This window comes from Galeopterus variegatus, unplaced genomic scaffold, assembly GCF_000696425.1.
Source record: "Galeopterus variegatus unplaced genomic scaffold, G_variegatus-3.0.2 Scaffold4222, whole genome shotgun sequence".
Lineage (NCBI taxonomy): Eukaryota > Metazoa > Chordata > Mammalia > Dermoptera > Cynocephalidae > Galeopterus > Galeopterus variegatus.
This window is the reverse complement of record NW_007730333.1, coordinates 100,533-127,201: the sequence shown is the minus strand read 5'-3', so window position 1 is coordinate 127,201 and position 26,669 is coordinate 100,533. Positions and strand designations below refer to the sequence as shown.

The following is a 26,669-nucleotide window of genomic DNA, read 5'->3' as shown; positions in this document are numbered from 1 at the left end:
CGGCAAGGGGGCGGGGCGGGGCTGAGTGGGGGCGGGGCTGAGTGGGGCTGAAGCACCTGGACCTGGGTGCACCTGGCTGGCGCGGGATTTGAGCTTTGGGGCAGGGTGGGCTTTGAGCTCAGGTGCAAACTGGCCTGAGCCTCTGCCAAGTGCAGGCCTCCCAGGAAGGAGCTTGGATCAGTCACTTTTTGGATCTGGAGGCTTGTGGGTTATTAAAGGTAATGCCACCAAACAGATAAAATATGTTCTATCCCCCTACTTTGACAGATATACCTTTTTTTTTTTTTTTTTAAGATGATCAGTAAGGGGATCTTAACCCTTGATTTGGTGTTGTCAGCACCACGCTCTCCCAAGTGAGCTAACCGGCCATCCCTATACAGGGATCCGAACCCGTGGCCTTGGTATTATCAGCACCACACTCCCCCAAGTGAGCCATGGGTCGGCCCTGACAGATATACCTTAATAACAACAGTGAGCCAGGTTTGGATTTTTAAAAAACTTTGTTGGGGGATAGTGTACATACAGTAACCACACTATTTAAAGTGTACAATGTGTTTTGACCTTTGTGTACAACGTGAAACTACCAGCACAGTGGAGATACAGAACGTTTCCATCACCCCAGAAAGTTTCCTTGTGCCCCTCTGCAGTCCGTCCCTCCCTCCGCCTTGCCTCAGGCAACCCCCCATCTGCTTTCTGTCATTATAGATTAGTTTTTATAAATGGAATGCCACAGTCAGGTTTGAATTCGCCCTCAGACACCTTGGAGTTCCGGGCTAGCGCTAGGCAGTGCAGATACAGCTGGGCCCACAGGCGGCCCCTCCTGATCCCCAGCTGTCTCACTGCAGGGGCTGCAAGCATGTGCGGAGACACCCCAGCCCACATGTCCATGCTCTGTCCCATCCCCCCAAACAGCAGCCACTCTCTGATTACCTTTGGGAGCATGGACCTGGGAAAGAGGCCTGCACAGGCTCAAACAAGGGCTCAGGGTCAGAGTCTAGAAGGGGAGTTGGGGTCACCAGGTCAGCATGTCCTTTCTTGCACTGTGGGGAAGGGTGTAGCTGGAGAAGGAAAAAGGTGAGATCCTCTGAAGCCCATGGACCAGGTTGGGGCCTCTTGCCTGGTCTGTTAGGGCAGTACCTGCCTCCCTGCTTCTGCCATCCAGAGTTTACAACCTAGTGCAGGAAACAAGGTAAGGACGTGAGTTTCAACAACTGATGCTACTTATTGATGCCTACTGTGTGCCAGGACCTGGGCTAAGCTCTTCATCTGCATCAGATCATTAATCTTCACAAAGTCTCTGCCTAGTAGGCATTGTTATCCTTGCTGTGAAGATCAGTAGACTGAGGTCAGAGAAGTGTTGTGACCTGTCCAAGGCCCCATAGCATATAGGTGGCAGAGTCAGGGCTAGAATCCACATCTGCTTGACTGGGAAGCCTCTGAGTTGAATTTGCAGAGGTCAGGACTGTAGGCGCAGGGACAGACTGAGGGCTGGGAGAGGGTCTGGCCTGGCTTCAGTGACCTACCTGGCCTTGCAGGGGCCCATCTGGACCGCCTGGTGCCCCTGGTGGAGGAGTTCTGCAACCTGGATGATGATGAGCTCCGGGAGTCCTGCCTGCAGGCCTTCGAGGCCTTCTTGAGGAAGTAGGTGCTGCGGGGGTGCTGGAAGACAGGGCCAGGGGATTTCTCTGGGAAGTTGGTGGGGATGGGGTGCAGGATGCTGGCCTCAAAGCAGTGACATGTCAGGACTCACCCTTGGGCCCCGCCCTGTACCCTGTCCTGCCTGGGTCCAGCCTCCCCTGTCCTGCCCCACAGGTGCCCCAAGGAGATGGGCCCTCACGTGCCCAATGTGACCAGCCTTTGCCTCCAATACCTGAAGCATGACCCCAACTATAACTATGACAGTGACAGGGACGAGGAGCAGATGGAGACAGAGGATAGCGAATTCAGTGAACAAGGTGGGTGGACAATCTGTTGGGGTTGGAGGGTGGAGGTGGGCACAGCCTTCCTGGGATCCCCCAGCCAAAAACAGGGGCCATATTTGGTGCCCCCATCCTGATGCCAACTCTTCCTCAGGCTCCAGCCCCACCCTCTGTGATGCACAGATCCCAGTAACGATAGCGGCACTCGCTGTCATTCATTGAGTACCTGCTGGAGTTCTAAGCACTCTTATTTCATGTTCCTCACAATCACCTGAAAGCCAGGTATTCTTATCCCCATATTTCAGTCAAGGAAACTGAGACTGAGAAGAGATTTGCCTGAGATAAGCAACTAGGAAGTGGCATAGCTGGGATTTGGAGCCAGGTCTGTCGGACTCCCCCACTCTGTGCTGCCATCTCTGTGCCCTTTTGTCAGTGATTTTGAGGAGATAATGCTTGTAGCCTAGCAAAGTGAAGCTCTAATGGTAGAACAATAGGCACTGACATGGGAGAGAGAGATCTGGATGGGGATGGACTCAGTGGCTTCCTTCCTCCTGTGCCTGGGGTCCTGCCTATCACTCAGATGGATTTCCAGGGCAGAGATGCCCATATGCCCTGAAGGCCATATGATGGAGACAAGGGACTTAGGGCCTGAGGGGTGTTTGGAATGAGAGGGATGGTAGGAGATGAGATTGGACAGGTATGCTGGGGCCTTGAGTGCCAAGCCAGGGAGTTTGGACATTTTCTTGTCAGTAATAGGGAGCTGTGGGTGTTTCATCATGGGTGAAAGTAGGGTAGAGTGGGACATCTGCTGAGCCAACCAGTGGATGTGGCCCATGTGGCTTGTCCAGATGTGAGTGCTCTGAGAGTTTGAGCTGTCAACAGGGTAGCATGGGTAGGGACACACTGGCCTCTGAACCTGTGCTTGGGGGTCATCCTAGTTAGGCCGTCCCCCTCTGAGTCTCATGTGTGTCTCCCCAGGTGATGAGGGTGGGCCTCATGGGCCTGAGTCAGTGTGCCCTTAGGAGAGTCTCTCACCCTCTGTGAGCCTTAGTCTTGTCATCTGTAAAATGGGGCTCCACAGCACCTTCATTTCTGAGGTGGTGGTACAGACTCGATGAGCTCTTGCCTCTCAGGGGGCTTGTAGAGTAGAAAGCCACACAGACGCAGCATTTCTTTATTATTAGTCCTGCTTGGAAGCCGTCAGAATCAGGACCTTTGAGAGGCTGAGGCTGGGGGCGGGGGATGCACAGAGGGATGCCGTATCACTTCTTCTGGAATCCCAGTAAAGGAAACATCACCCAGCCAGTCCTGAAAGCAAAGGACGGGTTTTGTGCCCAAAATGGAATCTCTGAGTCTTCACTTTGGACTTGGGAGTCATTTTTTTCACTGGTGTAGTCAAAACAGTGAAGGGTCTGGAGGCAGGAGGAGGACCCTAGTCTAACGCCAAGTACTTCCCTAACTTGGGGCAAGACGTACCTTCTGTGTAAGCCCCGGTTTCCTCATCTCTGTAACCGGGAAGGAATCCCTGTCTCACAAGGTCGCCCTGAGGCTGACACGAGATTGTGGACTTGACGTGCGTAGCGCCATTCCTAGCACACAGTAGGTGTTCGTTGACAGGTAGGTAACACTGCGAATAGGGTACAGACACTGATCATCCGAGGTGAGGCTCGGTGACCAGCTCCCCCTTCTCCCCCGAGCCACCCACCCGTCCTGGAAGACCGGGCTCCACGCGTGTCTTGTTCCTGCCAGAGAGCGAGGACGAGTACAGCGACGACGACGACGACGCCAGCTGGAAGGTGCGCCGGGCCGCGGCCAAGTGCCTGGCGGCCTTGATCGGCTCGCGGCCCGACCTGCTGCCGGCTTTCCACCGCACGCTGGCGCCCGCGCTCGTCCGCCGCTTCCGGGAACGCGAGGAGAACGTCAAGGCCGACGTGTTCGGGGCCTACGTCGCGCTGCTGCGGCAAACGCGGCCCCCGAAGGGCTGGCTGGAGACGGTGGAGGCGCCCGCGCAGACCGGCAGCAACCTGAGCGCGCTGCGGGGACAGGTGGGCCACCCCACCGCCCTTTCCCTCGCGTCTGCTCTCACAGCCCCTGCCGAGTGTCGCTGCATGTGGGAGCTCGTCGCGGAGACGACCTGTGGAGGGAAGGAAGCCCCTGTGGTGGGACCAGCCAGGCCTCTGCTCCCTCCGGCAGAGTGTAGTAGTGACGGCCAGACTGCCTGGGTGGTCTTGAGCCGGGTGTTTCCGAACCTGTAAAATGGATGCAGGAGTAGCAGCTACCCACAAGGGTCTGCCAGTGGCAATCAGGCCCTGGCACAGAGCCGTGGCAGAAGCTGGGGAGGCGTCCCCTCCACGCTAGGTGTTCCCCCGGCATGCGCCTGAGCAAAGCCCTGGTAGTGGATGGGGTGGGAAGTTTCCTCAGTGGTCCCTGACCTCCTCCACCTGCCCACAGGTGCCCCTTGTGATCAAGGCCCTGCAGCGGCAGCTTAAAGATCGGAGTGTCAGGGCCCGCCAGGGCTGCTTCAGCCTTCTCACTGAGCTGGCGGGCGTCGTCCCCGGCAGCCTGGCAGGACACATGCCCGTGCTGGTGTCAGGTAGGCCACAGCGCAACCGGGCATCTGCTATTCAGGGCCTCTTCCAGAACCCAGCTCCCAGCCCCCAGCCCTGGGTAGAAGCCCACAGTGGCTCCCCACTGCCAGCAGTGAGAACAAGGCCAGGCTCTAGGCCTTGCCTCCCAGTTTCGGAGGAGTTCCCGGGCCTTGCTTCTCTCAGCCCTGGCCACTGGCAAGCACAGGCCTCTTGGAAACTTTTGCATAAGAGCTGAGGTATTTCGGTCCAAATCAGGCACCCGTGGGTGCTCCTTCCTCACTTCCGGGGAGGGCTGTGTGGGGTCAAGGTTCATGGCCCTGTAATCTCTGCACCCACCCTGCAGGCATTGTCTTCTCGCTGGCCGACCGCGCCAGCTCCTCCACCATCCGGATGGACGCCCTGGCCTTCCTGCAGGGGCTACTGGGCACAGAGCCAGCCGAGGCCTTCTACGTGCACCTGCCCACCCTCCTGCCACCTATAATGGCCTGTGTGGCCGACCCTTTCTACAAGATCTCAGCTGAGGCCCTGTTGGTGCTACAGGAGCTCGTGAGGTCCCTGTGGCCACTGGACAGGCCTCGGATGCTGGACCCTGAGCCATACGTTGGAGAGATGTCCATGGCCACCCTGGCACGACTCCGCTCCACTGACCTGGACCAGGAGGTGAAGGAGCGGGCCATCTCCTGCATGGGCCACCTTGTGGGCCACCTGGGCGACCGGCTTGGGGATGACCTGGAGCCCACATTGCTGCTCCTCCTGGACCGCCTGCGAAATGAGATCACCCGGCTGCCCGCTGTCAAGGCACTGACACTAGTGGCCATGTCCCCACTGCAGCTTGACCTGCAGCCCATCCTGGCCGAAGCACTGCCCATTCTGGCCTCATTCCTGCGCAAGAACCAGAGGGCACTGCAGCTGGCCACACTGGCTTCCCTGGATGCCCTGGCCCAGAGCCAGGGACACAGCCTCCCACCATCCGCCGTGCGGGCCGTGCTGGCCGAGCTGCCTGCCCTGGTCAGCGAGAATGACATGCACGTGGCCCAGCTGGCTGTGGACTTCCTTGCCACCGTGACTCAGGCCCAGCCGGCCTCCTTGGCAGAGGTCAGTGGCCCTGTGCTGTCTGAGCTGCTACGGTTGCTGCATTCACCCCTGCTGCCAGCGGGCGTGCTGGCGGCCACTGAAGGCTTCCTGCAGGCTCTGGTGGGGACCCGCCCCCCATGCGTGGACTACTCTGAGCTCATCAGCCTGCTCACAGCACCAGTTTATGACCAGGCTGTGGACAGCAGGCCGGGCCTGCACAAGCAGGTGTTCCACTCGCTGGCTCGTTGCGTGGCAGCGCTCTCAGCTGCCTGTCCCCAGGAGGCAGCAGACATGGCCAACCGCCTGGTCTGCGATGCCAGGTCGCCCCACTCGAGCACGGAGGTCAAGGTCCTGGCGTTCTTGTCGCTGGCCGAGGTGGGTCAGGTGGCCGGGCCAGGCCCCCAGCGGGAGCTGAAGGCGGTGCTCCTGGAAGCCTTGGGGTCGCCTAGTGAGGACGTGAGGGTTGCAGCCTCCTATGCTCTGGGTCGTGTGGGGGCTGGCAACCTGCCCGACTTCCTGCCCTTCCTGCTGGGACAGATGGAGACTGAGCCCCGGCGGCAGTACCTGCTGCTGCACTCGCTCAGGGAGGCCCTGGGGGCCGCCCAGCCTGACAGCCTGAAGCCCTACACCGAGGACATCTGGGCACTGCTGTTCCAGCACTGCGAGGCTGCTGAGGAGGGCACCCGGGGGGTGGTGGCTGAGTGCATCGGGAAGCTGGTCCTGGTGAACCCTCCATTCCTTCTGCCCCGCTTCCAGAAGCAGCTTGCTGCAGGTAGGGGCATGGGCACAGCCATGGGTGTGGGTGAAGTGGCCCAGCTCAGTGGCACAGTTTGTCCCTGAGCATCCAGACAGCTTGTGCCGAGTGAACCACTCCAAGTCCTCAGATGCAGGAATCCCAGTGTCTGTAAGATAAAGGCAAAGGAGCTACAGAGGAACACACAGTGTCTTCTGAGACTTCGAGGCTTCCTCCTGTGGGACCCCCTGGGATATGTAGGGACATATCAAGGATATGTCCCTACAACAAGTACACTTTAAAATTTCATGATGCCACTTTCACAATCCTTGGTGAAGACAACAGCCTGAGCTGCAGGCAAAGGTTAATAAAAGCAGTTCTCTGAGGGGCCAGAGATTGCAGCCTGCAAAGAGTGCAGCTCTCTTGGGCTAGCTTGAGTAATGTCAGTGTAGACTGGAATTGGATGACATGCCCTGGGGTTGGAGAGGGCCAGGCAAAAGCCAGGAGAGCAGGTATTTTGTGTTGTCATGAATGGCACATCAAGGCATTTCACAGCTCCAGGAGGCAAAAAGCAGGCAGGTGGGGTCGTGGGGCTCTTGGGAAAGGCCTCTGGGCTTTGAGCTGGTCACCTGGTCCCCTGGTAGAATCAGTGGATGTGTTGGTTGACATAATGCTGGTCAAGTGCTCGGTACAATGTGTGGTATCCAATTAACACCGAGTAAGTAAAACACTGCTAGTGTTGCCAGATATGTTAGTGATTACTGTTAAGGCTCTCGGGTTGCTGGTTTTGTCAGAAGCACTGGTCTGGCCCTTGTCACTTTGTGAACGGGAAGAATATTGTTGAGGACATTGTCTATTACATGAGACAAGAGTCAAGATGAGGAAGAGCCCTGCTCTGTCTAGGCACCTGCTGTTTCTGTCCCACGCCGCTGTTGAACCGGCCCCTGCTCACATCTCCTTTCCACCACCAGCTGCCAGGAAGCTTAGAGCCAAAAGAGTTGCTGCTTCCAGCAAGTTCGTGGAACCTCCTGGTTGGCGTGCTCTGCACGCCTCTCATTCTAGTCTCCATCTCACCTTCTGCCCTTATTTGTCCTTGGCCTTGTTCTCTTTATTTTTAATTCACCTAATCCTATTCTATTGTGCTTATCTTCATCAGCCGCCTTAAATCTTCTTAGGAGCCAATCAGGATGGAAAGAAAAAGAGGAAAAAATCAGTTCTGAAAGTCTGAATCCAGTAACTCTTCCACTCATTCATGCCTTGGCACCCAGTTGTAAACTTTCTCCTTGAGGCTCGCATGTGAAGTCTGCCTTATCTGTTCACCGTTCACTGTAGCATGCTGCGGGCGTGGGGTGAGGAGGAGTGAGCAGTGCAGAGGAGATTCAGAGGCATGTGGGGCATCTGCTGATTTATCTCCTGCACCATTAGGGGAAATGTATTTCCCTCCCTTTCTGTAGCTTCTCTACTTAGAAAGCAAGCAGCAAGGCAAAACTGAGTGAGTTCTCCATTACTGAGCTCGGGGATGGTCTGAGTTCTGCTGGAATCCCCATGGCCTTCAGCCTGCCCAAAGCACAGCTGGCCCCTGCTTGGAGAATGCACACCCAGGAGGGGCCTGGCCAAGCATTCTGGATCTGTTGTGTGGCCTTAGATGTGAACTTAACCTCTGAGTCTTTCTTCCTATGTAGAGATTAATAACCATTTTTATTTTAATGAATCTTATTTCATTATTTATTAATTAATAGGACTATCCTGAGGATTAATGTGTCTGAAAAATATAATGCATTCACAAGGCCTGAGGGAAGGTCTTTGTAGGAGTGACCACTGTCGTGGGGTATTGGTTCTCTGTCTGCATCCTGCAGCGTGGCTACCTGAGAACAGGTGGTCTTACTCTCTCAGCTGCAGCAGGAAGAGTTTGGGGTGATTCAAGGCTGCTAAGGGAAAGGGTAGCATCGACTTCCCCAGAGATGGGAGGGGTGCAGTTCTGCCTCCCACAGGGGCAGGGGAGAGCCTCGGCATGTCCTGCTGCTCACCACCTCTTCTCGTCCTGCAGGTCGGCCACACACCCGGAGCACTGTCATCACAGCGGTCAAGTTCCTCATCTTGGACCAGCCCCATCCCATTGACCCTCTCCTGAAGAGCTTCATCGGTGAGTACCTCCCCCCACCCAGCCCTTAAACTTGGGCTTATGTTTCTTACACATTAGCCAAGGAGAGTTGGAGACCCTGGAGGCCACCTCACCCCCATGATGGGCAGCAGGGCCTGGCTCTTAAGTTAGGAGGCTGGGTTCAAATCCCTGTGCTGCCACTGAATTGCTTGTGTGAGCCTCTGAGCTCACCTCTGGGCCTCAGTTTTTGTTTTTTGTTTTTTTTAAAGATGACTGGTAAGGGGATCTTAACCCTTGACTTGGTGTTGTCAGCACCACGCTCTTCCAAGTGAGCTAACTGGCCATCCCTATATAGAGATCCGAACCCGTGGCCTTGGTGTTATCAGCACCTCACTCTCCCAAGTGAGCCATAGGCCGGCCCCATGGGTCTCAGTTTTCTCATCTGTCAAACGGGCCTCAGAAACTCTTATCTGCATCTTCTAGGAGACCTTGGGTACTCAGAGGATCTGCTCCCTAAACACACAGGCTCTTGAAAGCAGAAAACCACCAACTTCTCACATGCCCTAGCTTTAGCAGGTACCAAACTGGGACAGGGAAGAGTGGCTCCTCTGTCTGAGGGTCCTTCTGGCCTGAAGAGCCCAAGCAACCTTCACTGGGAAGAGACTGAGCCCATTCCCTGGGGCTCTGCAGGACCAGGCTTTTCCTAGAGAAGGCAGACCCCTCGCCCCTTCAGAGCACCAAATCTGCAGCTAGCTATTAATTGGCCTGCACTGGAGTCTCAGCCCTCTTCATCCAGGCAAGGCAGCCCAGTGGAATGGAGAGAGATTTTGGAGCCCACCAGCCTCAGGTTCAACTCCTGACTCTGCCATTCGCTGGCTGTGTAAGCGTGGACAGGTCATCTCATCCTCACCTGTATGATGGGGGTGCTGATCCCCACCTACCGGGTGCTGTTATGTGAGCCCAAGGGGTTGGCAATGTGACCACACTCTGAATTGGAGACCACATCCAGAAGCTATGGCATTGCTGTCAGCAGCAACTTCCTCCCATGTCCTGACCCAGCAGACACACGCCCCCAGACTGATTTCCTCCATTGTGACTGAGCCACCAGGCCTGGCACCCCCAGGGGCCTCCACCTGGGTGTTCTGGTTTTGCTTTAGTGTGTGGGAACCACAGTGTTTACCTCTCGCTATGTATCAGGCCCCACGCTTGGCCTCTAATGCACCTCATCTCAGTTAATCCTCACAGGCCCTGCATGGTGTGTAGGACTGGCCCCATTTTATAGATGAAGAAACTAAGTCTCAGAGAGGGGATTTGAACTCGGGTGTTGCCAGCTCCCCGTACTGTGTTCTCAGAGAGTGGAGAACATGGGAACCAGCATGGCTCAGTAGAAAGAGCCCAGAGGCTGCCAGCCCTGGCTGTGCATCCTGCTCTGCTGGGAGACATCCCATCCTACCCCGTGCATCACATCGGGGCACGTGACAGCAGTCTGTCCTGTGGCTGGGGGTGGTAACTTTGATCCCCTGGTTGAGGTGGAGACAGCCAGTTTCCTTCGCTCTATAGTTATTCTTTTTCCTTTGGATAAATAATTACTGTTTTGGGTGGCTGGCCGGATGGGGATCTGAACCCTTGACCTAGAGTAACTATGTTTGAGTCAGTATAAATCTCCTCATCAAATTTTTGCTCGCTAGGTTTAGTGTTCACTGTTGCTGCTTGCCTGAACCAGTGGTCACTGGGATATCTGCCGTACAGCAACTTTCTGACTCTGTCATCCCTCTGTATTTATAACTTTCTACTCTCAGGAAGAGCTCTTCCTTCTCCCTGATTTCTTTTTTTTTTTTTTTTTTGGCAGCTGGCCATCCCCCATTAATTTATTCATCATTTATTTATATCAGCATGGACTCATGGTTTCCCATTTCATTCAGTAGTTATAATCTATTACTGCCTTTATTTAATCCTGAGGATCAAGATTGTCTCAGATTTAGCCACTGGGAGCCCTTCAAGCTTGTTCCTGTGCTCCCTAAACATGTCACCATCGTTCTTTGGATGTGTCTTTACTTTTTGATGTAATAAGATGCTCTAGGGCCGGCCCAGTGGCGCACTGCTATAGTGCGCCGCTTGGGAAGCGCGGTGGCGCTCCCGCCGAGGGTTCGGATCCCACATACAGACCGGCCGCTCACTGGCTGAGCGAGGGGCAGGGGCAACACCGAGGGTTGCGATCCCATGGCCGGTCCCGGTCCGGTACGGGCGCGACACTGAGGGTTGCGATCCGTTGCCGGTCACGAAAAAAGACAAAAAGGAAAAAAAAATAATAAGATGCTCTAGACTCATCTTGGACCTTTCCTGCCCTTGCCCTGGAATCAGCCATCTCTCCAAGGAGACTTGACTCCTTTTAGTGGAGAATGGTATTTAGAATCCAAGATGTGGACACTAGGTGTGCTCATTTCTATGGGGTGCCTTTGCTGCTAGGCCCTCTCAGCAGACAAAACTAGGAAATGTGTATATGTGTGTACACAGACAAACACACACGTGCACGTGTCCACATACATATGCACTTGTACGTGTCTTTTTTTCCTCCCTCCTCCTTTCTTCCTCCCTCCTTTTTTTTTTTTTTTTTTTTTTTCCTTTCTTCTGACCTTCCTTCCATCTATCTACCTACATACCACCTATCTGGAAAACCATGAGTTCACACCTGCCTCCTATTCTAGTCCAGCACCACAAGGTCCATTCCAGCCTTCCCCCTTTCCGTATCCATAACTCCTTTCTCTTATAGTAAGAAACCCAGCTCCCAATATCTTCAAGATACGTATTTTCTTAATCCTGTTTGCTTTATTTTATTTTATTTTTATTATTTTTTTTTAGATGACCAGTAAGGGGATCTTAACCCGTGACTTGGTGTTGTCAGCACCACGCTCTCCCAAGTGAGCAAACTGGCCATCCCTACATAGGGATCTGAACCTGTGGCCTTGGTGTTAGAAACCGCACTCTCCCAAGTGACCCATGGGCCGGCCCCTCTATTTGCTTCATTTTATTTTATTAATCCTGAAATGCACCTTGAGAATTACCAACCCTTATCTCTGTGAAAAATCTATATTTATACATAGTTCTTTAGTCGTTAGCCTGAGGGCATTCAAAGTCAGAATACTTTGTTTGGATTAGTTGTTTTCTCATTCATAAACTGGACAGTTATATTAATCATTTTAAATACAGTTAGTTTTTTTAGGCATTCTCCCATTCTTAATTTTATTTATTTATTAAGTACAGATGCTCCTCGACTTATGATGGGGTTATCTCTTGATAAACTCATCATACACTGAAAATACTGTACGTTGAAAATGCATTTAATGCACCTCACCTACAAACATCACACTTAGCCCAGCCCACCCTGAACACGTCTCTGCTAAATGCATATAACTTCTGCACCATCATAAAGTCAAAAAATTGTTAAGTCGAACTGTTGTAAATCAGGGACTGTCTTTATACAACATTAACACAGTTCTAAAGATTTACAAAAAGAACACTCTGAGAGGTGCTTTGTAACTCTGTTAGTTTCTTCACCTCTCTGATCTCCAGGAGGCTCATCTGTAATAAGGTCAAGTTATCATTTGTGGGGTCTTTGCTCTGTGCCAGGCACCCTGCTGTGTGCTTTATATACATTACCACGTTTTTAATCCTAAAAGTGTAGGTACTGTTATTAAACCCATTTTACAGGTGAGGACGTTGAGGTTCTCCAGGTCCCATACTTAAATGGCAGAGCCTGGATTGGAATTCTTATTTGGACTTTGATGGGTGGTTGCGCCTGGGACAAAGCAGATGCTCAGAACATGCCTGCCCCATTCAGCCAGGTGTGCAGAGCTCACGGTAACCAGCCATCTGAGGTGGAGGATACAGGTGGTTTTGTGGTTTGGCTATGTGTCCCTCACACTGCTCTGGTCCTTCTGCCAGGAGAGTTCATGGAGAGCCTGCAGGACCCAGACCTGAACGTGCGCCGCGCCACTCTGGCCTTCTTCAACTCGGCCGTGCACAATAAACCCTCGCTGGTCTGGGACCTGCTGGACGACATCCTGCCCCTCCTCTACCAGGAGACAAAGATCCGCCGGGACCTCATCCGAGAGGTGAGGAGCAGGCTGGGGACCCTGGGGGGAAGCCGCCTCTTATGCCTTGCTGGTAGGGCTGTGGCAAGGATTAGGGGAAATCTCATCAGAGCAGGCACTGGGGCCGTGTGGCCTGGGCCAAGTCCTGCCCTTACTTCCCAGCTGTGTGACCCCAGCCAGAGCAACCTAATCCTCTCTGCTTCTCAGTTTCCCCTCACAAGCAAAATGAGGATGATAATCGTGTCTGTGTCATAGGGTTGTTGCAAAGATTCAATGCGTTAAGCCCTGTAACTGCTCAGAGCTGCTCCTGTACACAGCTGGCACTGGGTCAGTGTCAGCTACTCTTGTCACTCAGTGTTCAGCAGGTGTTCGCCCAGCACCTGCACTGGGTCCAAATGCCAGGACTCAGAGTTGGGCCAGACGTGGTTTCTGTCACCAACTAACTGATCACAGCCTCCTGAAGGAGAGAGATGAGCACCCTGCTGAGTACTTAACTTACTTAGGGCCCACGTGGCAAAGTAAGCATTGAAGAGGCAGAGATGAAAGCTGATTTAACAGCTCAGTCATCACACAGTGTGATGAGGTCCAAGCCACCTGGCATCACTGACGAGGAGGCAACTCTGTTTAGAGGGTTGGAAAAGTTTCCAAAAGAAGGGGCATGTGAGCTGGGCTTTGAGGGGTGAAGAGGAGGTTACCATTAAGAGCAGAGCCTCATGGTTAAAAGTTTCATAGGCTAAAAGTTTTCAGTTCTTGTTCAGCCACTAGCTGTGTCCTTGGGCAAGTTAATTAACCTGTCTGAGCCTTAGTTTCCGCTTATGTTAAATGGGGTCAATAATAACATCTACTTCTGAAGGCAGCTGTGCTGCTTGAGTAAGATGTCATCTGTCAAGTGCTCAGCACAGTGCCTGGCACTCAGACAGTGCCTGATCAGTAGACTATAACAATAGCACTTATTATTATTACCACTGTTATTATCCGGGCAAGGGCACTGCAGGCTGAGCAAAGGCGTGGAGACTTGAGAGTGTAAGGCATGATTTGGGGCCGGGACACGGTGTTGAACAACAGAGGGGTGGGGTGTGTGGCAGAAACGAGGGGAGGTGTTCTTACCCCTGGGCCCACATTCCCCACCCCTTTGTCACCCTTCCCTCCTGCAGGTGGAGATGGGGCCCTTTAAGCATACAGTCGATGATGGGCTGGACGTGCGGAAGGCGGCCTTTGAGTGCATGTACTCACTGCTCGAGAGCTGCCTGGGCCAGCTGGACATCTGTGAGTTCCTGAACCACGTGGAGGATGGGCTGAAGGACCACTACGACATCCGGGTAGGACCAAGTGCGGGCCACCCCGGACCAAGGGACAGCCAGGCAGCATCACTGGGCCCATGCTTATTCATCCCCGCTCCCTACTCCAGGCACCCCCCTGAAAACTGCTGCATTGTTGTTTTCCAATAAGGAAAGGAACCCACATCGCAGACACTTTTTTTTTTTCCTTTTTGTCTTTTTTCGTGTCCGGCAACGGATTGCAACCCTCAGTGTCGCGCCCGTACCGGACCGGGACCGGCAACGGGATCGCAATCCTCGGTGTTGTGCCCGCACCTCGCTCAGCCAGTGAGCGGGAACCGGTCTGTATGTGGGATCCGAACCCTCGGCGGGAGCGCAACCACGCTCCCAAGCGGCGCACTGTAGCAGTGTGCCACCGGGCCGGCCCCTCGCAGACACTTTTGATGGGAGTGTACGTTGGGCAAGCTCTTTGGAAGATGGTTTGGCAGTAACTAGAAAATTTTTAAATTCCCAGACACAGTTTTGACCCAGCAAGTCCGCCTTATCCCATCTGACCTGTGCACAAAACCTCTGGGCTGACTCCTACACATGTTCACAGTTTTATGTGCAGGATTGTCCTTCACAGCCTTCTGGGCACTGGGAGAAGCTGGCAGCTACCCAAATGGCCATCTGTAGAGAACTGGCTTAATAAACTAAGTGCAATAGCAGCAGCATTAGAAAGAGTGAGCTGGCGGCTGGCCAGTTAGCTCAGTTGGTTAGAGCATAGCTTTATAACACTGAGGTCCAGGGTTCGATCCCTGTACTGGCCAGCTGCCAAAACAAAAGAATGAGCTGGATCTCTTCATGTACTGGAGTGAAAGATCACCAGGATCCACTGTTAAGTGATAAAAGCTAGTTCTAGAAGTTTGGGCCATTGTATTACCTGTGGGAGTGAGGTTAGGGCTGGAGGAGCAGCAGGTTTCTTCATTTTATATCCTTTTTTGTTTTTAAAAATTTTATAGTTTATTCACATATATAATAGGAATTATTTTTTATTGTGGTAAATAGACATAACATAAAATTTACCATTTTAACCATTTTAAGTGCACAGTTCAGTGGCATTAAGTGCATTCACAGTGCTGTGCAACCGTCACCACCATCCAGCTCCAGAACTTTTCATCTTCCCAAACTGAAACTATGTGCCTCTTAAACACTGACAGTTCTCTATGAATTTAACTATTCTAGGTACCTCATGTAAGTGGAATCATACAGTATTTGTCTTTTGTGACTGGCTTATTTTGTTTTGCATAATGTCCCTGAGGTTCATTCGTATTGTAGTGTGTATCAAAATTTCTTTTGTGGCTAAGGAATACTCCGTTGTATGGATGTGCCACATTTTGTTTATCCACTCATCCATTGATGGACCCTTGGGTTGTTTTCGCTTTTTGAACATGGGGGGTACAAATACCACTTTCAGATTCTGCTTTCAATTCTTTTGGGTATATACCTGGAATTGGTGGAATTGCTGGATCATATAGTGATTCTGTGTTTAATTTTTTGAGGAAACATCATACTGTATCTTTTCTTAATATATACCATGAGCATGAATCACTTTTATAATGAAAAACCAATATAAACTAATCAAAAGTAATACATGCTTGTTTTGAAAGAGTCACACAAGACAAAATCAAACAAAGAAGCAAGTAATCATCACCCCAAAACCTCCCCTCCACCTAGAGAGAACCACTGTTGTAAATCTCAGTATGTTTCCTGGAAAGATGCACATAAACATTCTTAATTTACTTAGTCACCCAGTATTAAGTGAGTGCCGCACACAGGTCAGTGTGACAGACAGGGTCCCTGCTCTCAAAGCCTTGGAGATGCGTGTATGAGATGTAGGTTACAGAAATGAGATCCCACCACATATGATGTTTTGTCTCCTGATCTTTTAACACACATCTCTCGCATGTTGCTTTTTCCTTGTTGATGTGCATCAGTCCTCTTTGTCCTATCTCACAGCCACAGGAACCCCCTTTTCTGTTGAGCTCACTGTTACACACGTAGTTTCTTTGCACATGTTCACCGGTATACACAACGCTGCAGTGAACACCCTGGCACCCATGTGGTGCCACTGGGACCCTCCCTGGTTCCTCTTATTATCTGATCTTCCTCAGGTCAACCAAGTGTAGCTGGCAAGCAAGTGTTACCATTCACATTTTATAAATGAGGAAACCAAGGCCCAGAGGGGGACACTTGGGCAGGGCCCTGGCAGAACTTTGTGGGAGTTTGGACCTGGGCTCCAGGCTTTGGCTGCAGAGCCTCTGCTCTCCCCGGGGCCCACTCCTTTTGGTCCTGCGTCATTTCACCGAGAACTCCATCTCCTTTCTTCTGGGCAGATGCTGACTTTCATCATGCTCGCACGGCTGGCTACTCTGTGTCCTGTGCCTGTCCTGCAGAGGGTGGACCGGCTCATTGAACCACTCAGGGCCACCTGCACTGCCAAGGTAAGCCCCTGCCCCAGCCCTGGCCAGGCCCTGGAGCACCTGCTGGATCCTCTGCGAACATACACAACCACTTACCGAACGGCTCGCGGTGCGGTGGTGTGTGAAGTGCTTCACTTAATTGTTATCGTTGCCCTAGAAATTACTTCTCGTTCTTACCATCGTATACACAGGAACAGAGGCTCAGAGAGGTTAAATTATTGGCCAAGGCTACCCAGCTAGTAAATTGCAGAGCTATTCAAACCCAGCTGTCTCTTACCTTTCATTCATTAAGTACTTCCTGGGTGCTGGGCCCTGTGCAAGGTACAAAGGATACAACGTCAAACACGATGGTTCCCTACTGCCAATCCGCTCATATCCTGGTTGGGAAGCTGGCTCAGACTCTTGTGATTGATTGATCTAGGGCAAGTTTCTGCTAGACAGGAGTGCCACAAGGGTCCAGAGGAGGCATCTGGGGCGGAAAGCCTCGTGGAAAGCTGCAGTGTTGGAAATGGAGCCTGGTGCACCCAGAGAGTGACCAGGAAAAACCTGTTGAATGAAAGAACTAATTTGGGTTTTGAAAGGGTAGGAATTAACCAAAAAGAATCCAGAGTATTTTAGACTGGATCTTAAAGAGGAGAGATACACATAGAGCAGTAATTTTCAAGTAGCAAAACCTTTTTCTTTTCTTTTTTTTTTTTTAAAGATGACCGGTAAGGGGATCTTAACCCTTGACTTGGTGGTGTCAGCACCACACTCACCCGGTGAGCAAACCGGCCATCCCTATATGGGATCCGAACCCGTGGCCTTGGTGTTATCAGCACCACACTCTCCCGAGTGAGCCACAGGCCGGGCAAAACCTTTTTCGGAAAAAAAAAAAAACTTATGTGAGTAAAATAGATTGTATTAGTCTGTTTCTGTTGCTTATAACAGAAATACCTGAAACTGGGTAATATGTAAAGAAACAATATATATTGCTTACAGTTTGGAGGCTGGGACATCCAAAGTCCAGGGAACACATCTGATGAAGGCCTTCTTTGGTGGTGGCTTCAGCGATGCAGGGTGTCACACTGCAAAAAACACAGAAGCAGAGAGACTCACGTGCTCTCCTTTTAAAGCCCTCAGAACCACACCCGTGATCACCATTAACCCTCAACTTATTAACCCATTTACCAGGACATGGTTCTCACAATCTAATCACCTCTTCAAGGCTCCACATTTCAATTACCATAATAGGATTTCCCACCCTCTTAACACATTCACAGTAGGGGTTAAGTTTCTAATACACGGACTTTGGGGGACACAATTCAATCCACAGCACAGATTAAATTTGTAATTTAATAGAAACCTGCCTTGTAAATTTAAATTTTTAACATATGCTCAGTATCAAGCCAATCCAAAAAACAGTGATTCTTCAGGGCCATTGCAGTCTTGACAGTCTCGGTATGGCACTGAGAAAAGTCCCTGTTCACAAGAGAGGAGCTGTGAATGGCACTGCAGTGTCAGGGCACTCTTGCAGTAGGCGAGATGGCACCAGAAGCTTTAGGGGCCAGCCCGGTGGCGCACTGGATAAGTGCGCCGCTTGGGAAGCGCGGCGGCGCTCCCGCCCGAGGGTTCGGATCCCACATACAGACCGGTTCCCGCTCACTGGCTGAGCGAGGCGCGGGAGCAACACCGAGGGTTGCAATCCCGTTGCCGGTCCCCGGTCCGGTACGGGGGCAACACTGAGGGTTGCGATCCGTTGCTGGACATGGAAAAAGACAAAAGAAAAAAAAAAAAAAAAAAAAAGAAGAAGCTTTGTACTGAGGTGCACAGAGGCCACTCGGTCTGGCTGCACGGGAGGCATCTGGGGCACTGTGTGGGGTGCTGGCACTTCCGTATCCTCAGTCCTTCATCCACAATTCTGAAATCTACAAAGCTCTGATAACCAAACGTTTTTTAGTAACTTGACCTGAACTAGCATGAGGCACTTTTGGTCCTTGGGTCCTTTTATTATACTGCTCATAACACTCATGCATCTTTCATCTATTTAGAGGAGGAGATATTAATGTATTTGATTACAGAGAATTGCACCAGACCTCACTGGGAATGTCACTTGCACAGCATTACCTTTCTAAAACCCCGAAAATCCTGGATTCCAAAGCACAGCTGGCCCCAAGGGTTTCAGAGAAGCGAGTGTGGAGCTGTGCTAAGCCATTTAACCCTCCCGGCAACACTGGAAGCGGTGGCTCTTACCCACAGATGGAGAGACGAGGCTCAAAGAAGTGATCACCTGAAGTCTCAGCTCTCAGGGGGCAGAGCCGTGTGAACCCAAGACTGTCCAACCCAATTGTCAAGATCTTACCCACTACACTAGATTCTTTAGGGGAAGGACCCAGCATAGGGAATTTGAACTTTACTCCATAAGCAGTGGAGGAATTACTGAGATTTTCTGAATTAGCGGGAGATGATGGAGAAAGAGGAAACAGGACGCAGAAGGCAGTTTTCAATTTTTACTCTCCAGCTGCCTCTGAGGAATGGATCACAGGGCAGGGACATGAGAGGAGGAAGAGAGACCACTAGAAGACTGTCACAGTAATCCATTCGTTCAGTCCAGTCAGACGACTGAGGTTTTAAGCACATTAAGTACAGGCTTGGATCCCTGCTGTCCTTGGAAGGAGATGATAAAGCCATACTCTAGTGTTTGTCTCTACAAAGTATAAATTAACAAAAATAAAGGTGTGCAGTTTGGCTGGCTGGTCAGAGGCTCCTCTTGGAAGGCAGGGATTGCCCTGGGGAAACAAGCCAGCCTAGAAGCACCAAGGTGGAAGAGCCGAGGGGGGTAGTTAGGGGAGCCTGGAGACTTCGGACCTCGAAGTTGCGGATCGGATTTGGTGGGGAAGATCACAGGTGGCCAAGGGGACGCCAAAGGCCAGTGAGGAGGTGTTGGTGTGAGGCCAGGTTCAGTAAGAGACAGCCCCTCCCGTTGTTTCCCTCTTCAGGTCAAGGCTGGTTCCGTGAAGCAGGAGTTTGAGAAGCAAGATGAACTGAAGCGCTCTGCCATGAGGGCAGTGGCCGCCCTGCTGACCATCCCCGAGGTGGGGAAAAGCCCCAGCATGGCCGACTTCTCCTCCCAAATCCGATCCAACCCAGAACTTGCTGCCCTCTTTGAAAGCATCCAGAAGGATTCTGCTTCAGCGCCCAGCACGGACTCCATGGAGCTCAGCTAGCCCTCCCCCAGTGCCCAGGTGGGCCCTCACTCAAGAGAAAGGAGCCCACCAAAGCCCAAGGCCTCACCTCCCACCGCAGGCCTCAGACCTCTCCTTTTGCCCTCCCATCATCTCACTAGGGGCCCCTGCTCCTGGTGAGGGCTTTACAGTGCCTTCTCCAGGGACCCAAACTCCAGGCGCCAGCCTGAGCTGAGGCTGCCAGCAGTTGGGCCCTTTAACTCAGGACAGTCACTCAAAGAAAACAGGGTGAGGTTTCCAGTGATTTCTACCGTATTCCCCCTCGTATTAGTTAGTCTGGTTCCTGCAAGCTGGGGAGTCCCTTCCTGCCTCCCCAAGTAGTATTTAGACTGTGGTCACAGCTGTGACAAGTTAGGAGACAGCAGGCATATTTCTTTACTTCACTTTATCTGAATTCTGCGATGCCAGAAGTCAGTGCTTGTGTAGCAAACTGGGCAACACAGAGGTACAAGTCACCTTTCAGGTCAACACCCAGGCATAATCAACTGTTTGTGTCCTGAGGAAAAGTTCTTTTTTTTTTTAAAGATGACTGGTAAGGGGATCTTAACCCTTGACTTGGTGTTGTCAGCACCACGCTCTCCCAGTGAGCTAACCGGCCATCCCTATATGGGATCCGAACCCGTGGCCTTAGTGTTATCAGCACTGCACTCTACCAAGTGAGCCACGGGCTGGCCCTGAGGAAAAGTTCTGAATGTGTCATTTCCAGTTTTTAGTTTGAAGACACAGAAATGTAAGTGACAGGCCAAAGTATTTTCTGTGATGTCCCAGGTTGATGAATAGACCCTAAGAGGGATCATAACCTTAACAAACAATAATATTGTCTAAGGAAGGTTCAGGGCTGCAGTTAAAAAGGAAGCTTTGTCATGTTAAATGTGAGATCACCAACCAAGAGGCCTGATCCTCGCCAGTGACCCCCCACCTTGGGAAACTGGTACAACTAGGCCTGAGGCAGCAGCTGGGGCAGGGGTCACATAAGAGGCTGGAGGCCACCTTCCAGTACCCAAGGCTGAATCATCCTGCTGTGTCTTTGGACAGAAGTCATGGGATACTGTCTCTGCACCCCATAAGAATTTCAGAGTACGGAAGAAACTCTTCTGGACACTTTGATGCAAGTTTTCTCAGTTCTCACAAGAACCATCATGGGTAACTGTCATCAGCTTTACAAAGTGAAGCTAAGAACGGCTACTTGTTGCCTGGGAGATGCAAGCTTCCTCATTTCAGTGTCTCAATTGACAGCCTACTTTGGTCTGAGGGCCAGCTCTTCCTCCCTCTTCCCCAGCCCCAACTGGAGCTGAATGAGGCTAGCCTGGGCACAATGAGGCCATGTTCCCTGTTCAAGGTTGAATGTCCTTTATAAACCCTCCAAGTGGGAAGACTCCACTGGGTGTTAACAGGCAAAAGAACAATCTCTGTGACAAGCTGTCAAAGTTCGTCAAGAAACTGAAAACTAAAACCAAGGGAGGAAAATGCCAGATGGCAGTTTTTACGGTTTTATTTAAACAAATAAAACGTGCACATGAGCTGTCTATTCGTTTTCTTCGCTGCGCAGCCTGGCATTGGGATTGGTGACTCTGATGGCCAGCTGGGCTGCTCTTTCCACAATGGCTTTGCGGTTCTTGGAGGAAACATTGTGAGCAATCTCAGCACAGTAAGATCTGGAAGAGAATAATTAAGTAGGTAAGGAACAAGCCAGCCCTGAACACACACTTATAGAACTCTACTGGGGAGGCCATGGCTTTGTTCACTCTAACCCCCAAGTCACAGCACCAGAGAGAGGTGCTTGGTCAATGGCTGCTGACTGAGACCTACATGCCCCCAAACCCCAAGTCCCCTGATTCCATGGTACCAGTGGGTAAGGCTCCTGCAGTGCTCCCTGGTAGTAATAAGAAGGCTCTAGTTTATCAAGCACCCACACTGTCCCCTCTCTTAGTCCTCCAGCAGCCATGTAGTCCAGGTATCATCTCCATTTTACAGATGAGGAAACCAAGGCCCACAAAGGTGGAAGCGAATTCCCAAGTCACAAAGCAAATAATGGAAAAGGACAAGGACAAACACAGGCCCAGACCCCAGGTCCAAAGATTCTCTCTCAGTACTAACTGGCCCAACCCCACCCCCCGGGTGCTTGGCCTTGCCCATGAGAAGTTTTGGAAATCTCTGCAAAGTGGCCAAGAGCAGAATACAAGTCTGAATCAAGTCAAGGGCTCCTAGTTTGACTGTTGAGGACACAATTCAGGTTGAGAGAAGTAACACTGCCTAAAGTCACCCAGTCAGTAACAAGCCCTCACATATCCCGAGTACTGAGTATGCCAGGTACTGTTGTAATTAATTCCTCACAAGTACAAGAGGCAGCTATGCTCTGCCCCAGTTTGATACAAAATGGCTTAAGGAGCAGTCTCAGTAAGCAGGTGGCTTATCAAGCCATCGACCGTGGGTTACGAACAGACATTCCACCCCTGAAGCAATTTCAGCCACAACAGAAGCAGGACTGTAAGGAATGATTAAATGGGGCTGTGGGCATAGCTTAAGAACACTGTGGGAAAATAACTGTAACAGCAAGAGACGAGTTAACCCACACAAAGAATTTTTTGTTTTATATAGAGGAGTCCACTAGTTCAAAGTAGCTATATTTTAAAATGAGTCTATGTTTTTAAGACTAGGTTGCATTACACTTAAAAACAAAAAAACCCTCCCCGTCCTGGTCCACCTACATATTTGATAACCGTAGTCACAGTGCACTAACCATTTTAAATGCATCCCGCGCCCAGGCATGTTCCACACTTCTGCATGACAACCACTTTGGATGTGTAATATTCCACCCAGTACTCTACCTCTCACCAATTACATTTTCAGTTGTTTCCAACTGGTTATTGCTGCTAGTATTTCTATGGGTCTTTATGAACACTTCCATGCTGCTAATAAAACATATATATGGCAAGCAGCAAACCACAAATGAAGAAAGATCACTTCTGCTACACCCCACGTACTGAGTTAGTTATGTCTGTCTGCCATAATTCAGCTGCCGACCTGCTTACTGTGGTTTGGGTATCCATCAATAATTCTTTCCCTTATCCTTTCTAAAAGAAACTTCCAGCATTTCAACATCTGGTTAAAACTCCAATCTCAAAATATAACCAAGTTAGAATACTGGTTTTGTTCATTATTAGTTTTGTCTACAACCATTACAGACAAACGCGGATGTTTGGTTTGTTTACTGGGAAGGGAAGAAAATAAACCATCCTCTGCTTAACCAAAAAATACCACTCCCTTCAATCCAGACTCATACAAAGTGTCTAAATCACTTTCCATGAGAAATGTTTTCTCATTCCGTAGCCCTAGAGTTTCAGCCAAGGCAGACCACTGAGTCTCTTATACACCAAGTGTCTAACTTGCCCACCACACCTACAGCTAAAGCCCTGTGGACCCTCCGTGTGCTCTTCCATCTCTACACCTTTCTGTAAGGTATTCTCTGCCTGCCTTTCCTCCTTTCCTCCACCTCAGACCGCACTGGGCTCTAAAGCCCTCCTGCCCCTGTCAGGCAGCAACTCCCTTGTTCCTGTAACATCTTGAAGATGCTCTCCACCACACCATAGAATAAAGTGCCACTTAGGTCTGGGGTTATTGGCCCTCTCCCCCACCCCCCCACATAGAGCAAGCACTATTCTGGAAAGACTGCTCAAAGCACAGAGTTCGCTGTGTCTACCAAAGTCCTCCTTTCTCCGGTCTCATGTTCCCACACCACTCCAACCGCACCCCAAGAGGTTCTAAAGCGTGCGCCAGAGCCACTCACACAGATGCAGCAGACTTGACGCCTGACCCCAGAGGAGGGACCCACCTCACCTGTTGCACATCAGCAGCACCTCCAGCTCCTTGACATTGTGAACCAGGAGCTTCCGGAAGCCACTGGGCAGCATGTGCTTTGTCTTCTTGTTGCTCCCATAGCCGATGTTGGGCATCAAGATCTGGCCCTTGAATCTTCTCCTTACTCTGTTGTCGATGCCTCTGGGCTTCCGCCAGTTACGCTGAAAAGAGCGCACAGGTGGTAAGTGTCCGTGCGGCTGTGACCCGCCAGGAAGGGAGAAGCACCACGCGCAAGGGCAGCGGCCAAACGGTCCAGGGAGCCTCCAAGATCCCGCAGAGATGCGCAGTGCCCTTGATTTCTACTTTCCAAACGACTCCTCTACTTCAAGCTTTTATTGGTGGAAAAAGTTGGAATTTCTGGCTTTAATCAGTACAAATGTAGATCCACGCTCACACCCGCACGACAGATACTGCAGATGTGAGGGACCATGTATGTGATATGACAGAGCCCTGCTCTCAGAACCTGAGTTTTCTCATCTATAAAATGGGCATCATCTGCCTCTCCTGCTGTCATCAGGCCACCTAAAATGCATGATATAAATACAAAGTCCTCAAAACAGCCAAGTTTCCCTTATTTAAATTTCAATTTACACTTCGAGGGACCCTCAGGGAGACCTGAGTTTCTACAGAGAGCTCTCCCACCGACCACAAACGAGTTCATCTGTCAAAAGTAACCCTCCCACCAGGTGATGTCACACACACTACAGCCTGTTTAAGAACTCCTTTCTTCACCCCAACACCATCTCCATCCCACTACCATATACCTTAATTTTGACATATCGGTCTGACTGGTGCCGGATGAACTTCTTGGTCCTCTTTTTAATGATCTTGGGCTTCACAAGGGGCCTGAGGGCAGCCATGATGCCTTAAAGAAAGAGGCAGACCCAAATTAAAGGAGAATCTTGGAAGGAGGTTTTCCTGCCCAGGGTTTGAACACTGTTGCAGAGTGTCTTCCAATCTCCAACTACTGAGCAAGCTGGGAATGGAATGGGTACCTCTGCCTGGCTTGCTTTCCCTCCCGTTTCCGAAGCTGGCAGAATACTAGTCACTCTCCAGACGCGATCCCAGGAGGTGAGGTGTCACCGACCCACTAAAAGCACAAGAAAATATGCCAACTGCTGACCTAAAACAAAACTGACCCCAAGGCCTTCTCGGCTTGTAAAGGGCAGCAAATCCCACCCCACTTAGTGTCCGGCCCCCCAGGTGGTCCTTCAGGGGCGTTGGCCAATCCACTTGAATCCGAGTCTCAGTTTTCCCCTGTAAAATGTAGATGACACCGCACGTTTAATGCCCGCACAAAGTAAACGTTCAATAAAGAAAAACAGACAATTCCCTTGGGGGCTGGCGCTCTGCAATAACCTCGTGAGGCGCACACACCACGACGCACTTCCAAACGCCTCGGTCCTCTGAGGGTGCGGTTCCACCTGCAGACACCGAGAGCCGCCCTACCGCTACCCCACCCTCTCCACCAGGCGCTCCTGTTCTCTCGAAGACCCGGGCCGTTTCACGTTAAGTCTCCCCGAGACCCTCGCCCGCTGCCGCAGCTTGTTATCGGCTTAACGAGTCGACCCACAGCAACCCCGGGGGAGGGGAGGCCGCGCGGGGCCGACAGCGGCGAGCGCGGGACCCTCGGCCTCGAGCCCGGCCACCGCAGGTCCTCCACGGCCTCCCAGCAGCACCGTGGTCCGGCCCCAACCAGCACCTGCACCGCCGGGGATCAAACGAGCAGTCCGCGGCTCTGTATGACCCCAGGCGGCCTCCGTAGAGCAGCAAGCAGCCCTGGGAGGCAAAACCCCATCGCCTCCCAGACCGCTCTGCTGTTCCCGTACAGGATCCAGCAAACCGACGACGGCAATGGCCCCAGAGACGACACCATGGGGCGGTGAGGCCAGATGAAGGCCGCAGCAATGAGGATGGCCCACGATTAGGACTCACCGAATAACAGATGGCGGCCACTTCCGAAGGCAGCGCCGAGGAAAAGAGAGGGGAGGGGGTGCGCAAGGGCTGATGGGACGTGACCCTTAGGTCCTGGCAGGGAAAAGACGAGCTCTTCCGGCCACGGGTCCTTCAAAGAAAATAAAGATGCGTTAGAGAAATAATGCTGCAAAAAATGCCAAGTATACATGTTTTTCTATTATACATTAATATCTAGGAATAGAACTGGAAATTTACCTTACCTGCCTCGGGATTACGTAGAAAATTTGGAATTCTTTCTGAGCTCAGACCTGGTAGGGTGCTGACCTGGTACGGAGCATCTACTTCCGCCAAAAGTTGAAGCCCAATCCGGTTTTTAGACTACTTCCGCCCGAGTTTCTTCTATCCCAAAGTGCGCCTCTTAGTGGCCAGGAGGGAACAGAACAGAGACGTCCCAATAACTCCCTCGCACGAATTTATTTATATAGAAAGTAGTACTGGGACTGTAACAGCCACCATTCAACGGGATTTGCTGTCCCTACTGATTCTATAAGGTAGTTCTATTATTTTCTCTGTTTTACAAACAAACTCCTGCTGTGGTACACACTAGTCGATGGGAAATTCCAGAGTCCCAGCTTCCTACTATCCTTACATGGCTTTGATAACTGAGAATAATTACAACAATGATGTATTTAGCATTTACTTTTTTTTTTTTCCTTTTTTTGTCTTTTTTACTGACCGGCAACGGGATCGCAACCCTCGGTGTCGCGCTCGCACCGCGCTCAGCCAGTGAGCGGGAACCGGTCTCCACATGGGATCCGAACCCTCAGCGGGAGCGCCACCGCACTCCCAAGCGGTGCACTCTCCAGTGCGCCACCGGGCCGGCCCCAAAGTCGACACTTCTAACCATTAGGCTAAACTGCTTAGTTTTTTTCTTGTTTTTTAAGATTGTGAAAGTCAAATTTCAGGAGGAAAAAGAACCCTCGATGCCACATCTCGAACACAGTACAGATGTCCTTGGTGATCCTGACAGAAGCAGTTCCATGGGTGACATGGGGACAGAAGCGGAACTAGATTGTGCTTAAGACTGAATGAGAGGTGAGGAGGGGAGAGAAGAGCAGGTGTGGACATCTCCGTCACCTCCGTCATGAGATTTTGGCCGGGAAGGGAAGAGGAGTTTGAGGAGACCCAGTGTTTGCATGAGGTCACACAGCTGGCAAGTGACAGGCTTGGGACTAGGACCCGTTGTGTCTGTGGCTGCAGCACATTTCATGAATCGTGCTTGTCCTGTGGGCTGTGTGAAGTCAGATGGGATGCAGGGCGTGGAAGCACGGTGCTAATGGCAGCTGAGTGATGCGTGTCGTGAAGGTAAAGGTCTTGACGGGGTCAAGTGGGTTAATGGGGGGGGGGGGAGTTAGGACCCAAGGG

At 51.4% G+C, this 26,669-nt stretch overlaps 2 protein-coding genes across 4 annotated transcripts in view; one reads left to right on the top strand and one right to left on the bottom strand.

Annotated features, from left to right (window-relative positions):
- CAND2 (cullin-associated and neddylation-dissociated 2 (putative)) overlaps positions 1-19,451 on the top strand; it is a 29,500-nt gene extending 10,049 nt beyond the window's left edge. Inside the window, exons 6-16 of one of the 2 annotated variants that reach the window (XM_008587032.1) lie at positions 166-204; positions 1,516-1,641; positions 1,813-1,955; positions 3,669-3,964; positions 4,371-4,512; positions 4,851-6,353; positions 8,362-8,457; positions 12,358-12,527; positions 13,661-13,825; positions 16,159-16,266; positions 19,224-19,451. In XM_008587032.1, the coding sequence (XP_008585254.1) occupies positions 166-204; positions 1,516-1,641; positions 1,813-1,955; positions 3,669-3,964; positions 4,371-4,512; positions 4,851-6,353; positions 8,362-8,457; positions 12,358-12,527; positions 13,661-13,825; positions 16,159-16,266; positions 19,224-19,451 (3,016 nt within the window). The remainder of the gene's footprint in view (positions 1-165; positions 205-1,515; positions 1,642-1,812; positions 1,956-3,668; positions 3,965-4,370; positions 4,513-4,850; positions 6,354-8,361; positions 8,458-12,357; positions 12,528-13,660; positions 13,826-16,158; positions 16,267-19,223) is intronic. The other variant, XM_008587031.1, reaches the window with a different exon arrangement.
- A 1,477-nt stretch (positions 19,452-20,928) lies between these two features.
- Positions 20,929-25,368, bottom strand: RPL32 (ribosomal protein L32). 2 transcript variants are annotated; one of them, XM_008587028.1, is made up of 4 exons: positions 25,263-25,368; positions 24,092-24,192; positions 23,307-23,488; positions 20,929-21,124 (listed from the first exon to the last, which is right to left on the bottom strand). In XM_008587028.1, exons 2-4 carry the CDS (start codon positions 24,185-24,187, stop codon positions 20,995-20,997), a joined length of 408 nt encoding a protein of 135 aa, XP_008585250.1. In that variant the 5' UTR covers positions 24,188-24,192; positions 25,263-25,368; the 3' UTR covers positions 20,929-20,994. The 2 variants fall into 2 exon arrangements, with proteins under 2 accessions (XP_008585250.1, XP_008585252.1); XM_008587030.1 differs by lacking the exon at positions 25,263-25,368 and adding an exon at positions 24,323-24,347.
- Between the last annotated feature and the right edge of the window lie 1,301 nt (positions 25,369-26,669).